This window comes from Rhinatrema bivittatum, chromosome 5, assembly GCF_901001135.1.
Source record: "Rhinatrema bivittatum chromosome 5, aRhiBiv1.1, whole genome shotgun sequence".
In the NCBI taxonomy this organism is placed as follows: domain Eukaryota; kingdom Metazoa; phylum Chordata; class Amphibia; order Gymnophiona; family Rhinatrematidae; genus Rhinatrema; species Rhinatrema bivittatum.
Window position 1 is genome coordinate 371505035 of NC_042619.1, and position 15950 is coordinate 371520984.

The 15950-nt window shown below is 45.9% G+C and overlaps 1 protein-coding gene across 1 annotated transcript in view; it reads right to left on the bottom strand.

Moving 5' to 3' along the window:
• The window catches only part of REV1 (REV1 DNA directed polymerase), a 231617-nt gene extending 215880 nt beyond the window's left edge, over positions 1-15737 (bottom strand). Inside the window, 2 exon segments of the mRNA XM_029604787.1 lie at positions 8510-8576; positions 15719-15737. Of these exon segments, the coding sequence (XP_029460647.1) occupies positions 8510-8566 (57 nt within the window). The 5' untranslated portion in view covers positions 8567-8576; positions 15719-15737.
• Between the last annotated feature and the right edge of the window lie 213 nt (positions 15738-15950).

Here is a 15950-nt window from a genome sequence, read left to right on the forward strand (position 1 = left end):
ATCCTCTGAGCTGAGCATCCTACTTCCACAACATCGGTCACCTCAATGACTGTGATGACCAAAAGTCATTGGGAAAATTGACTGACTGCTATCTAGAGTGAATAAGGGAGGCGGGAAGGGAGGGAGATGCTTGGGATATTGGTTTTTGGTTATTAGATATACGACATTTGACATTTAATGCTTGAAATTTTGGAAGTTCTTGACTTTGCTATAATGCCTTGTTTGAAGATATGGCACGGTGCAGAGCTGCTTTATGTCACTTGTCTATTGCTCTGCTGTTAACTATATATATATTTCTGTAAAAAAAAAAACAATAAAAATGATTACAAACAAAAAAAAAAGCTGTGAGACAGACTTGCTTATCCAGGTTCCTGATTTCTGAGGGTAATCTGTTTCATCAGGCTGTATGCAATCTAGTAATAAAGATGAAGTCTATAACTGCATCTGCCTGTCACTTCTTATAGATTTTATTTTTGCAAAAGACTTGGAAGAAATATACAAAGCCAGATTTTGGGGCCTCCCCAGTGAATCCCAAAAGGTTTATCCTTATGGATTTTCCACACTTTAACCCATCTTAAGGAATCCATGGCCCTACAAGCACTTCTGCTTATCCTACCTACAAGTAACTGAGGATTTCACTACAAGCCCTTGGTGCAAGTTGCTGTAGATACAGTTGGGTCTGCTGCATTTTTATCGTTTATTGGCGATAAGAGGGCGTGAGACTCATCAGGTCCCTCTACAGCTGAGAGATTTAGAAGGTTTAAGCTGTCAGGGTTTATACTTTGGTGGGGGTGAGGAAGGAAAGTTGGATTGAAATATTTGTAGATGCTGGTTGGATATACCTTTGTTAATTTTGTTATACTGTCATTAATGTTAGACTGAATTTTTAGTAACCTGCTGCAAACTGATTTGGGTTGTATTTTTTTGAATGAAGTGATCTCTAAATGATGGCTCAACCGAATAACGGTATATAAAACTCATCAAATAAATAAATAAATAAATAAATATAGAAATGAAATGAAAACCTGCTCAAGAAGAATGCACAAAGAAAAAACAAAAACCCACACTTCCCCGTGCTGTTAGCTGCCATGAAGACCAAGCTAGAGGACAGGATGAGAAAAGGTCCAAATTAGCAAATGTTGCTTACCTGATGTAACAGGTGTTCTCACAGGACAGCAGGATGTTAGTCCTCACAAATGGGTGACATCGAGGATGGAGCCCACCACGGAAAACTTCTGTCAAAGTTTAAACAGAACTTTGACTGGCCCCTACTGGGCATGCCCAGCACGGCACTGACCCTGCAGCCAGCAGGGGTCTCCCTTCAGTCTGATTTTCAAAGCTACAGGCAGTGCCTAGAAAGTAAAAATAAAACGAACCCAACACCGCGGGGAGGCGGGCGGGTTTCGTGAGGACTAACATCCTGCTGTCCTGTGAGAACACCTGTTACATCAGGTAAGCAACATTTGCTTTCTCACAGGACAAGCAGGATGGTTGTCCTCACAAATGGGTGAGTACCGAGCTGAGGATGTCCCGACTTGCACCAAATGTACCCAACTGTGTGCAGCAGGCACAATAAGTGAGGAGAAATTTGGGAAAGGGCATCCGCACCCAACCGGGTAGGTGGAAGGGTGTTGGTACATCAGGTTGGAAAAAGGTTACGCAAGACAGACTGGCCGAAGATGGAGTCCTGTCTTCCAGCCTTGTCCAAACAATAATGGGCTGCAAAGGTATGGAGAGAACTCCAGGTTGCAGCTTTGCAGATGTCAGGAAGCGACACCGATCGAAGGTGTGCCACTGACGTCGCCATGGCCCTCACAGAGTGTGCTTTAACACGGTCTTGAAAAGGAATGCCAGCTTGCTCATAGCAAAAAGAAATGCAGTCCGCCAACCAGGAGGAAAGAGCCTGCTTACCCACAGGTTGTCCCAACTTATTAGGATGGAAAGAGACGAATAATTGAGTGCTCTTCCTATGGGAAACTGTACGGTCTAGGTAAAAAGCTAGAGCTCGTTTACAGTCTAGGGTATGCAGGGTCTGCTCTCCAGAGTTGGAGTGGGGCCTGGGAAAAAAGATAGGTAGTATGATGGATTGATTGATATGAAACTCAGAAACTACCTTAGGTAAAAATTTAGGGTGAGTGCGGAGTACCGCACGGTCCTGCAGGAGCTTAGTGTAAGGCGGATAGGTAACTAGGGCCTGTAATTCACTAACCCTGCGAGCTGAAGTAATAGCCAAAAGGAATAACACTTTCCAAGTGAGGTATTTAAAGTCACAGGAGTGCAGAGGTTCGAAAGGAGGTTTCATAAGACGACCAAGAACCAGGTTAAGGTCCCAGGATGGGGCCGGAGGACGCAAGGGCGGCTTTAGATGGAGCAAGCCCTTAAGAAAGCGTGTTACTAGGGGTTGTACTGAAATAGGAGTACCCCCAATACCCTTATGGAAGGCGGCTACCGCACTGACATGCATTCTGATAGAAGAGGTTTTAAGACCTGATTCAGAGAGATGCCATAAATAGTCCAAGAATTTGGAGATTGGACAGGAAAGGGGATCAAGGGACTGAGAAGTGCACCATAATGTGTACCTTTTCCATTTGTATGAGTAAGACTTTCTTGTGGAAGGCTTTCGTGAAGCTATCAGGACCCGAGAAACGGAATCTGAAAGGTTGAAAGGCTGAAGGACTAACCTTTCAACATCCATGCCGTCAGGGACAAGACTTGGAGGTTGGGATGGAGGAGGCATCCGTCGTTTTGAGTGAGCAGATGCGGGTCCTTTCCCAGAGGAATGTGCCTGCAGATGGAGAGATCCTGGAGAATTGGAAACCATACTTGGCGTGGCCAGTAAGGTGCTATCAGGATCATGGTTCCTCCGTCCTGGCGTAGCTTCACGAGAGTCTTTGACACAAGAGGGAGTGGAGGGAATGCATAGAGCAGACCGGTTGTCCACTTGAGGGAGAATGCATCCCTCGGCCGAGAGTGCTGGCTCCGAATGAGAGAGCAGTAATCGTCCACTTTGTGGTTCTGAGGGGACGCAAAGAGGTCTATGCGGGGATAACCCCACTTGTGAAACAGAGAGGTCGCTACTAGAGGATCGAGTGACCACTCGTGTGGTTGGAAGACACGGCTCAGCTGGTCTGCCAATACATTGTCTACTCCCGGCAGGTAAGTGGCCCTGAGGTACATGGAGTGGGAGAGGGCTTCCGCCCAGATCTGCGCAGCTTCCTGACACAGAAGGAAGGAGCCTGTGCCTCCCTGCTTGTTTATGTACCACATGGCCACTTGGTTGTCCGTCTGGATTAAGATTATCTGATGAAAGAGATGATATTTGAAAGTGCGGAGCGCATAGCGGATTGCTCGAAGTTCCAGGAAATTGATCTGGTGTTCGGCTTCCTCTTTGGACCATAACCCTTGGGTTTGAAAGTCGTCCACATGGGCTCCCCAACCGATGTGAGAAGCGTCGGTGGTTAGGATTACTTGCGGATCCGGTGGAAGAAAGGGTAAGCCCTGAAGGAGGTTGACCTGAGTCGTCCACCAGGTTAAGGAGAGGCGCAGCGCTTGTGTGACTGTGACTATGGAGGACAGAGGCTGAAAAGCTTGAATCCATTGATGTCGTAGAGTCCATTGTGTTACTCTCATGGCTAGTCGGGTCATGGGAGTGACTTGAACCGAGGATGCCATGTGCCCTAGGAGAATGAGGAACTGGCGAGCCGTGGCAGTGTTCTGAGACTGGAGCTGGCGAGCCAGGGACATTAGGGTGTGGACCCTCTGAAGAGGAAGGTAAGCCTTTGCCTGTAAGGTGTCCAAGTCTGCCCCAATGAAGGATAAGGTTTGACACGGGACTAAGCAAGATTTCTCGTAATTGACGAGAAACCCTAAGGAAAGGAGTGTTTGAATTGTCAATTTTAGGGAGGATTGAGCTATCTGTTGGGTGGAGGCCCTGATTAGCCAATCGTCCAGGTATGGGTAGACGTGGACACCTTCCTTCCTTAGGAATGCTGCTACCACTACGAGACATTTGGTAAAGACTCGTGGGGCAGAAGCTAGACCGAAAGGGAGGACACGGTATTGATAATGGTCATGGCCTACTAGAAACCGCAGATATTTGCGATGGGATTGTGTGATCGCAATGTGGGTATAAGCGTCCTTGAGGTCGAGAGAGCACAGCCAATCCCCTCTTTGTAGCAGGGGGAGCAGCGCGCCTAGGGTTACCATTTTGAACTTCTCTTTTTGAAGGTATTTGTTGAGGGCTCGAAGGTCCAAAATGGGACGTAGTCCCCCTGATTTCTTTGGTATTAGGAAGTATCTGGAATAGAATCCCTTGCCTCGTTGAGAGGGAGGAACGGGTTCTATAGCATTTGATTGTAGAAGAAGGGATACTTCCTGTTGTAATTGAGCCAAATGGGTGGATAGACTCCACGCTTGAAGAGGCGGGGAGTTTGCCGGAAGAGTTATGAAGTTGAGGTGGTAACCCTGTGTGATAATTGTTAGCACCCACTGATCTGAGGTGATCTGCAACCAAGGTTGTAGAAAATGGTACAGTCGACCTCCTACAGGGATGTCCGGAAGAGGGGTTTGGCATGTGTTCCCTACAGGGGAGTCAAAGGCCAGCCGCAGGCCCAGGAGGAGGGGCTACAGTAGGCCTTTGTTTCCTAGGCTGACGCGGCTGAGGCCTAGTAGAGGATCGAGCTGGACGAGGCCTGGCCGATGGAGGGTAGTAGCGGCGTGGTCGAAAGAACGACTTCTTAGAGTCCTTCTTTTGCGGTTGCTTGGAGGTCACCTCAGGTGGGACAGATGAGAGTTGTTTCAACGTCTCATGGTGGTCTTTTAACTCCGCCACAATCTGTTGAATTTGCTCTCCAAACAAATTGTCGCCTAAGCAGGGCAAATCAGCAAGACGATCTTGGACCTCTGGGCGAAGGTTGGATGACTTTAACCAAGCCCAACGTCTGGCTGAGATGGCTGTGGCTGAAACCTTCGTGGAAGCATCGAATATGTCGTAGGCAGTCCTAATCTCGTGCTTCCCTGCTTCAAATCCCTTGTGAAGAAGGGCTTGAAGCTGCGGTTGGTATTGGTCTGGCAACGTGTCAGCATAGTCTTGCATCTGCTTAAGGATGGCTCTGTTGTACTGAGTCATGTAAAGTTGATATGAAGCTATGCGTGAAATCAACATAGCTCCATGATAGACTTTCCGTCCAACACTATCTAGGAATTTGTTGTCCCTGGTAGGTGGGGTAGAAGAGTGTGGCTTAAGACGCTTGGCCTTCTTCTGCGCGGACTCAACTACAACAGAGCGATGATCCAGTTGAGGTTTTTGGAAACCTGGTGCTGACTGGACAAGGTAGGTGGAGTCAGCTTTTTTGTTAACTGGGGACACTGATGAAGGAGATTCCCAGTTTTTCTTGAGCAGATCCAAAAACACCTGGTGTATAGGGATGGAAGCGATGATTTTTGGAGCATCCAGAAATTGAAGGAGTTCCATCATCTGGTGTCTGTCATCAGCTTCAGATTGTAGTTGAAAAGGTACAACTTCTGACATCTCTTTCACAAAATTAATGAAAGATAGATCCTCAGGAGGAGATCTTTTTCTACTCTCTGTAGGAGATGGTGGCGAAGGCAAATCTGTGTCAGAAGATGTATCATCATCATCACCCCAGGTATCGTAGGGATCAAGTGGGGCTTGCAGCCCTGATGGACCTGGCTGAGGCTCTGAAGGCATCGATGGAAACCGAGGTGGAATCGGTGCCGTAGGTGGAACCAGAAATGGCATCGATGGCTTCGGTGCTGCCGATGGAATCGGTGCCTGGCGTGGAATGGATGGAACCGAAGGATATATCGGTGGAGATATACCAGAAGGCACCGATGGAACCACCCCGGAAGGAGGAATCCGGAACGGTGTTTCTCCTGCCGATGAAAATCCAGTCGGAGACGGTGGTGTTGTCGATGGTACTGGAATCACCGATGGAAGGGCCGTCATAAGCGCCTCCATGCGACTCAGTAGCGGTGCTATCGCTTGTATCAACGGCTCGGTGGTCGGTTCCCTCCTCGGTGGCGAAGCCGGTGCCGGTGTCGGTGCCGGAGACGGTGCCGATGGAGGTTGCAATTTCTTCATCGCTTTCTCGATGGCCTCCTGGACCAGCCGGTCCAGTTCTGCCCGGAGACCAGGGGTAACCATACCCGGCTCGACGGGAGAGGGAGGCTGAGGCAGGGCCGGAGGGACCACCGTAACCGGTGGGATCACGGCCCCCGCACCCCGGGAGGGTGAGGGTTTCCTCGATGCCGGCGAACGAGACGTGGAGGGTGTCCGGTCTGTTCGCGGCTTCTTTGTCGGTGGCTCGGCTTGAGCAGAGGTCGATGGCTGTGGATCCTCGACAGGCCGAGACTTGTGCCGTCGATGTCGGTGCTTTTCCTTCCGATCCCCTCGCCCATCCGGGGAAGGGACGGGAGTCGACGGCCGAGAAGCGATCGATGGCGGACGGTCACCGGAGGGTTGACGATGATGGTACAACTTCGACGGTGCCGGTTCCGATGACGTCGATGCTATCGATGGCGTTGGGGTGGGTGCATGGAAGAGGAGCCCCATCTTCTCCATCCTGGCCTTGCGACCCTTGGGTGTCATTAAGGCACACTTGGTGCAAGTCAGGACATCATGCTCACTACCCAAACACATTACACAAACCCTGTGGGGGTCTGTGATGGACATAGTCCGGGTACAATCCGGACAACGGCGGAACCCCGTTGCCATGGCCTGAAGCCAAAATTTAGGCTGGGGATCGGTAAGTGCCAACAGGCCTCAAGGGCCAAAATCGACTGTAGTCGATGGAAAAAGGCAAAAAACTTACCGGGTTCCGTAAGATGACTAAAAATTTGTCGAAGGGAGACCCCTGAGGGGCAAATTTTCTTAGGAAATTAACTTCCAAATTCCTGTCAGGAACGTGGTTAGAGAGCTCCTTTCACCGCGTGGCAACTGCTGCGCGGAAAAAAGAAGACTGAAGGGAGACCCCTGCTGGCTGCAGGGTCAGTGCCTTGCTGGGCATGCCCAGTAGGGGCCAGTCAAAGTTCTGTTTAAACTTTGACAGAAGTTTTCCGTGGTGGGCTCCATCCTCGATGTCACCCATTTGTGAGGACAACCATCCTGCTTGTCCTGTGAGAAAATCTTTTACACGTAGCAGGACCTAAGGATGTACTGCTTCCCTGGAGGGCTCCACAACTAGACCCCTAGTGCCAGGTACAGCAATATCAGCTAGAGATGTGAATCGGAACTGAAATCCGAACCGATTCTGGTTCCGATTCACATCAGCAGCCCTGCAGCTCCCAAACTCCAGCCTAGCCACCATATATTGCCACCTAGGTGTCCCCATAGCTGAATCTAGAAGGAAGGTGGTCATGGCTGCTGCAAGGCAGATAGCAGACACTAGTGGCTTCTGCAGTTGCGCCTGCTCCAATGCTGTGGCATCACTCAATATCCCACACCTGCTGAATATCCCCCTACTCCCAAAGTCTATTTTCCCTCAAACCCAAACTCCTGCTCTCTCCCCTTCTGGAAACGCTTCCAGTCGCAGTAGTTCTGGGGCTAATACACTACCCACTCACTCCAGCTCCAGTCCTGCTACTCTCTGGGTACTGAGAGCTACTCATTGTTTTGCTTCATCTGCTTCCAGAAGCAAAAGGGTGAAACTGTCTCTGACAAAATGACACCTACGATGGCAATGTGCCCAGAGGTAGCTGACCAGAGCTGGGAGAGGAAGAAGAAAAAGAGAAGGGGAGAAAGTGAAGCAAGTAGAGGGGGAGAGAAGGGGGGAAGAGGAAAGTATTTTAGTTAAAATTGTTAATGTAACCACTAGCAAGATTTGGTAGCTGCATTAGGCGGTCATGAAAAATTTATTAAGAACCCCATCTGTACAGCAAGCACAGTAATTTATTAATTTTTTTTAAAGAAAATTAGCCTTCCAACTTGTCTTCCTGACAGGCAGTTTACCCCATGGTCCGACCGCATAGACCTTCCAGACTATGCTCCACCACAATGGATGCAAAAGTCAACATAAAAGATCTGAGCAGTCATTACAAAAAACATGTATATGCCCCTTTGTATGCCAGACAATGTACACAAGTAGTAATACACTTAAGGTAACTGTTTTATTTCATAAATTCATTAAGTTATTTGCAGGGACTAAACATGTTTGGAAGTGTTATATGTGAAATTAAATCATTCTGATTAATGCAGCGTGTGATGTTATTGATTACAGTTTAGTCGATATAGAGCAGAAGCAACAGTTACGATAATTTACCAAATCCTCGATGATTCATGCCACAAGAATAATAAATTTTATCTATTATTTTCTGGACAATTTAGGTTTTGAGGAAGGGAGATGAAAAACTAAAAAGGGACATTACAAAGACAACATACGCTACTTTAAAGCACATTAGACACAAAGCAGAACAGTGGCATACAAAGCTTTGTGGACTCTACTTTTATTTGTCTGTTTAATTGAAAAACATACAAGATTTTGAAACCTACCCATCCTCCCCAGCCATCTTTCTCGCCAGCCCGTTTCTGCCATCCTCCTCGACGCATTGTGGAACTACTTTTGGAAGAGAAGAATAGAATTAGTAGAGCTACTAATTCTTTTTAATATAATGATATAATATAACACAATTGCTCAATTAAGATTCATTATTCATTAAAAGATGTCAGGGAGGGTAGTTTTGCAATTTTACAAGTAATCTATGCAGCAGCTACATGCATAAATTACACCAATTTTCAAAGTCAATTTATGCACATAATTTCGTGTTGAAAATTATGCAAAAGTATGCAGACAATTTCACACACACACACACACAGTTAGACCTGGTCTTTGTAATGCATAACTTGCGCATGTGAATTTACATGCATACTTTATAAAATCTAAGACACGTACATAAATTCAAACTATGCCCCTATATCACCTCCACTGTGTGCATAAAAGCAGGCTTGAAATTGGGTTACATGCATACTTTTTGTGCGCACAACCTGGGACAATTTAATAAGCCATTTACATGCATAAACCTGTGTTAAGAAGCCCTTGGGCCGCTGTTAAGTTTATACAGCCCATCTTGTGCGGGTACAAGTTAGGCCTTAACAGATGGCAGCTGACATGCCACAAAGCCAGATCTTCTGCCTGCCCAGCCACCTCCCCCCTTTGGGTTGGACCTGCAGGCTCTTTCCAGGCAGGGTTCAAGGAAGGTCAGTGTCCAGGCTGAAGTCGAGGCAGGTGGAGAACAAGGTGAAGTCAAGATTTAGGCTGAGGTCGGCAACGAGAAATCAGTCCAGGGGGGAAGAGACAGAGGCAGGAACAAAAGACAGGAACATACTGTAGCAATTAGCACTGCTGAATGAGCAGGAGACCTGTTGCAGAGGCACAATTATAAAAGGCATATCCTTTTATAATAAGGCAGGATGTGATGTAATCAGTGCGTGTCACAGAAGTCCAGACAGCAGGACCTATAAAAGGGCTTAGGAGCTGCAGAAGTTCAGTCAGGGTTCTTGGATGCAGAATGATGCTAGGACTAGAAGTGAGGGGAATTACACTGTTTTAGGGAAGGACCAAAGAAGCAAGACGATAGACAGTCTAGAAACGCCACGGAGGTGAAGAAAACAAAAAGTGCCCACTTTCAATATTGTTCAATAAAAACTTTTTCCAAGGCATCGATCTAGCATTACACTGTTTTATGCACATAAAGGGCTTCAAATTTATTTATTTATTTATTTATTTATTTAACACTTTTTCTATACCGACCTTCATGGTAGGAACCATATCAGGTCGGTTTACATCGAAAAGGGGAAACTATAACAGAAACCATAGTTACAACGGAAGGACAAAGTTACATTCAACAGGGGTAGTAAACTTGTGTGCAATATGTGCAAAGCACATTTAGGAAATAAAAAAAGAATTGGTTTTCAATTGAAATTATTTCTAAATACCTAGATTAATACAGTTTATAGTTATGTATACATTTAAATTGAAAACTGATATAATACAAGAAACCATGACAAAATGCCAGATTTTTGCAGTGAAGTAAATTGTATAGAAGTACTGCTCAGCCACAAAATATCAGTTTTATTTGTTCTTTTATTTATCCAGTACCTAAATAAATCTATTTACATTGTCTTGTGAAATGGAACATTATGTCAGCCAATACCACCTGCCCCCAGGTACAAGATTTGCAAATTGGATGATTAACTAGAACTTTTTTTTTTCTTTCAGAAATTCAGTTACCTGTATAACTAATGCAATTTTGTTTCTCAGAATATTTTTCTCAATACATATTTATTTCTTTACACTCCTTTCTAGGTACTTACAAGAAGCTATCATTGTTTACCCTCTGCAGACGGTGACTAACAATTCTTTGAACATGATACCTTTTCACACTCCCCTCTGTAGACTACATACTAGAGTCAAGGGTATAAAGTATTCTTTCAGATTTATTAAATCCCACTGCATCATGGAATGCAGGTTCAGATTTCCTGGCATCAGCCCCTGGATTAATTGCAGCGGTGGATTTTCACTATCCAGTCTCTAGGGCACCTGTGCTTGTTGACACCATGTGCTCTACAATGTCGGGTCAGAAAAACAAACTCAGTTTCTGTGCCGTATAATGCTAGAGCTAGTTTTCACCATCTTTTTACTGTCTCGTTGAATAATGAGACTTACAGGTAAGCAAAATTTGTTTTCTTAAGGTAATAAGTAATCACCAGAAACTGCAGCTCAGTCCCACAAATGAGTCATGTAGCCTAACTTGGCATCGGGCAATCTTCCAGAAGTTTGGAAAATGCAAACACCTCTCTCTCTACTCATGCACAATATTTCCCCAAACTGCCAAGACCCTCACCAATTCTATTATTTAACTTTGCAGAGGGGAAAGAACTAAAGGGAGGTAAATGGATTTGTGTGACTGTTGAACCGCGGTCTTCAGAGAAGACCAGTTACAGATCAAAATTCAATTTCCATGAAGACAAACAGTGTAGTAACACATGAATTCCCTAGCTAGGGGTTGCCTTCTACAAAATAAAGGAGAAAACAAAAATAAGAACCATCAATGGACATGAAGTATTTTTGTTGGAAAATATATATAGATATATATATTTTTTTTTATTCTGTACCAACAGGGAAGACAAACTGAAATTATAAGAATGGGTTCTAGAGGTTGACATAGTGGCTCAGTTCAAACCCCAAGTCAAATCTTTCGCTTTCTGGGTCAGCTGTGGATGCCTTCTGATACCATCTTCTGCTCCAGGAGTAAGTCTGAAGGGTACTGTTCTGTTCAAGATGGTCACAAACAGGTCTATCTTAGGTGTGCCCCACTCGAGGAAGGTCCTGTTTTTCACCTCCAGATCTACATGCTATGATCCAAGTGCCAGGACAATGTACAGTATCTTCCTGCCAGGTATCTGGCTCTTAGGGTGTTCCATACCTTGACTTTCTCCCAACACAGAAGAACAGAATTTGTTCCTCCTTGGTTGTTCATGTAAAAAAAAAAAAAAAAAAAATGAACTCAGTTATCCATTTGGATTAGGACAATTTAGTTGGCTACCTGATTCCTGAAAGCCTTTAGAAAATTCAAAATTACCCATAGGGAAACCACCAAGACAGAGTCCCTAAGTTATTCTGTGACAAAGATGTTCTCCTGAAATCTCTGCATGGATTAGATCCACTGAGCTGATCTCATCTAGAGTTATATGAATCTTAGAAGCCAGAATGCTCATCATTCTCAAAATTTTCAGAGCTTAACGAGCTTTAGCGAGGAAGTAGACTCTCCAGGGAGGGAGATGGGAATTAAGCATGGCGAATTTATCCTGCTGTACACAGAGAACCCTGTTTACAGATAAGCAAACATACTTTCTCTGTCGACAAATAGAGCTGAATTGGCCATGACACTTGTCAAGCCCCAAGCTAAAGGCTGCGCAGCAGAACAAATACAGAAATCAACCTGGTCCCACCAGGGGAGAGTGGACGACTGGATGAATAGGTTGCACAAAACTGCATATCTAAAACTACTGTTGTCCCTTGACATGCTACCCAGACACTAGTGGGAATTGAAGGTGTGCACAAGTGACCAAGCTGCAGCTTTGTAGGACGTCTTCAATCAAGGAATCCCTTAGGAACGCCACGGAAGATAACATGGCTCTCACTTGATGAGCTTTTATAGCGTGATCCGTAGACCAGCTAGCTCATAACACTGGTTAATACAGTCCATCAGTCAATTTGACATAGCCTTTTTGGCAACTGCCATTCCTAGTCTGTTAGGATCAAAGAAACAAACAACTGAGAAGCCTTTCAATAAGAGCGAGTCCTTTTTAAAATATTAGGACATGGTCTTCAGTTCAACGAATGAAGAGCCTTTCCACCTTCATGAGCATGCAGCCTCAGGTAGAAAGTAGAAAGAACAATGGCTTGGCTAATGTGCAAAGTCAACACCACTTTATGAAGAAAATGAGGGTGGGAGTGAAGGACCAGCCTGCATGGGGAAGAACTGGAGATAAGGTGAGTAGTGCACCAAAGTTTGCAACTCACTGATCAGTCAAGCAGATGTAATGGCAACTAGAAACATCTTCCACATGAGGAACTTTAAAGGAGCAGATCCACACGTTCAAATGGAGACTTTAAGTTGGGTCAAAACAACATTAAGATGAGACTTCCAGGGATGCTCTGAAGAAAGTGGCTGCAGATTAGCTGTTGTGTTCTTATCCAACTTTCTGACGTGGTTGGTGGTCTCCAGATATCTGAGCAGGATCTCTCTTATACCCAGACCTATCATGCTCGGCTTCTTACTCGCCCTCCCTTCTTTCCTAAAGTCTGGCAAGACCACTGCCTCATTCATATGAAAATGCGACACCACTTTGGATAAGATCAAAGGGACAAGTCTAACTGTGACTTTGTCTCTGGAGAAATACAAAATACAGGGCCCTGCAAGACAGGAATTGCAGTTCGGAGATTCTCCTAGCTGAACAGACTGCCACCAGAAACACCGTTTTTAGTGCAAGATTCTTTATCAATGCCTGTTTGACTGGCTCAAAGGGTGGCTGCATTAGTGCTCTCAGCACCAGGTTTAGGTCCCATGCTAGCACCTGGTTTCTTCTCGGAGGGCGGATTCATTTCACACATTTTAGAAATCTATATATCCACCTGAGCACCTAAAGGGACTCCTTTAATCTGTCCTCTGAAGCAGGCAATTGCTGCCACCTGTACTCAAAAGAATTTACCGCTAGGCCTCTCTCCAGACCTGCCTGTATGAATTGCAAGATTACTGGCAAGACCACCTTCTTTGGATTGGTGGCCCGCTGTTCGCACTAGTGCTGAAAGCATTTCCAAATTCTTGTGTATGCTCGGGAGGTGGAAGGTTTCCATGCCTTTAATAACAGATTACTTGTTTGGCATGCCCCTTATTCTGCAATCCCTGCCTTTCAATAGCCAGGCCATAAGCAAGAAGGGACTTGGATCTTCCATAAATAAATAAATAAATAAATAAATAAATGGCAAGAATATGTACGACAGTGCATCTATTCTCCTGGCAAGGTATTCTTGACTTATTAAAAAACTGTTCTTCCTTTGTATTTTTGTGGGTTGCCATCGTCCCAACTGGGTCATCCCCATCTGACCACTATTTGCTGGAAGGCAACATCCACCAGCTCCTATTCCCCTGGGTCCAGCTCTTGGCGACTCAAAAAATCTGCTTGAACATTCTGTGATCCTGCTATATGGGTTGCGGAGATCTTTTGCAGGTACTTCTCTGCACATTGTATCAGCAACTGGGCTTCTTTCTGGGCCTGCCTGCTCTTTGTGCCTCCCTGCTTGTTCACATATGCCACTGCTATGGCTTCATCTGAAAAAAAAAGTCTTCACTGCTCTTCCCCGGAGTATTTCCTGAAACGCCTCCAACACCAGCCAGACTGCCCTTGTCTCCAGGGAATTCATTGACCATCTTGCCTCCTGCAGGAACCAGCAGCCTTGTGCTAAGTATGTTTCACAATGCGCACCCCCCCATCCTTTCCTGCAGGCATCCATGGAAACTGTTACCCGCTAGGTTTCTTCTTTTCTCGAGTTGGTCCTTGGGCACAAGTCTAAGCTGCCTCATGTCTTGGCCAAAAGAGGGAGTCACTTGAAGTAGCCCTACTGCAGCGTTCACCTGTAGTGGTCTCATATGAACTCTCGTCCAGGGAACTACCTCTAAGGTGGCTGTCATAGACCCCAGAAGGTGTAAATACATCTGGGTTGTATGGCTTTGGTCCTTCGGGAACGATCTGACTTGTTGTTGTAGCTTGTGAATCCTCTGCTGCAGCAGAAATAGTTTGCTGACTCCCCAGATGTGCCAATTCTGAGATAGCTGCATGTGGCTTTTGGCTTGGTTCACTAGCAAACCTAAGTTCTGCCATACCAGTACTCCCCTCCGAGTTGCTTGCACCTGATCCTGGACTGAGTTGGCTCTTAATCTGCCAATCGTCCAAGTATGGGTGGATGCGGATTCTCTCCTTGTGGAGGAATACCACTACTATGCCCATCACCTTTGTGAAAATTCTGGGGGCTGCTGCAAGCCCATACAGTAGTGCCTTGAACTGTAAACGGTGCCTTTCTAACACGAACTTCAGAAACTGTTGAGGGCTTTACCTGATCGGTATGGGCAGCTATGCTTCTGTGAGGTCCAGGGAGGATAGGTATTCTCCTTTGCGCACTGCCGCAGTTACTGTCCTCAGAGATTCCATCCGAAATTGATAGTTAGTTACTTGTTTACCCTTTTAGGTCCAGTACCGGTCAAAACGTGCCTTCTTTTTGATGCAAAATATATTGAGTACCTGCCTCTCTTGCTCACTCCTGCTTCAGTACCGGAACAATGGCACCTAACTGTAGCAACCTTTTTTTGAGTCCCTGAACAGGGATCTGACATTTGTGTTTTGAAGCTTTCAGTTCCAACGTATAACCTTGACGAACCACCTCCAGCACCTCTCCCTTCTCTCTCTCCCTCTTCTCCTCCTTGCTGCTTGCTCCTGTAGCCGCCGGTGTTGTGCTGCGATGCAATGCCTCCACTCTCCGTGCGCCACCTGACGTCACTGTCCCGGATTAGCCACTGTCCGTGCATGGCATGCTTCCGGGGGGGGGGGGGGGGTTATCCTTTTCTGGTACGGGAGGAAATCGCGAGGGCAGCGAGGGAGGAAATCTGCGGGAACTGCAACGAGTGAAGAAATCTGCAAGGTGAGGGAGGAATTCTGTGCAAATTCTGCATTCCGCAGTAGCACAGAATTCCCCCAGGAGTAAAGTAGTATTTTTTCTTGAAAACATTCTTGGAAATCCACCCCACGCCTGCAGAGTGGCATCATGTGGCAGGGGACATCTGATAATTATTAGTCATTCTATAAAGTGAAGAGTCCAAGAGCTACAGACAAAAGTACACCTACACAAACAATCAAGGCACAAGAGTTTTTATACGAGCTTTTGTTTAAGATCACTCCCAAAAATATCACTCTTTCAATATACAAGCACTATAAAAAAAAAAAAGTCTCACTTTTGTGGCTTTTAAAATCTAATAACAAACAGAAACATACTGCATTCTTTCTTGTTCTCCTACAGCAATGTCCATGCTATCCTAATACCCTAGGAAAACAAATAATCAAGGCTGTGCAGGGCCCCTCGTTCATTTCAGGCCTGCAGTCTCTGCTGACAACTTATAAATAGCCTCACAGACTGTGTGTACTCACATGCAGTGTGCAAGAGACCTCAAACAGCTGCTGTTGACCCTCCACAGCTAAGAGAGCTAGATACCAATCAATTTCAACTTATTCCTCCCTTGCTTCCGGCTGCTGCTTTGTATTTTCCCTGTGTAGCTGCAGGAGTCCTAGCAGGAAGTTCTCTGGCCAATGCTCCCAGGCAATGCAGCCTGCCAGAGAAAGAAAGCGTGGTAACACAGTCCAGCCTACCCATTCATGACAG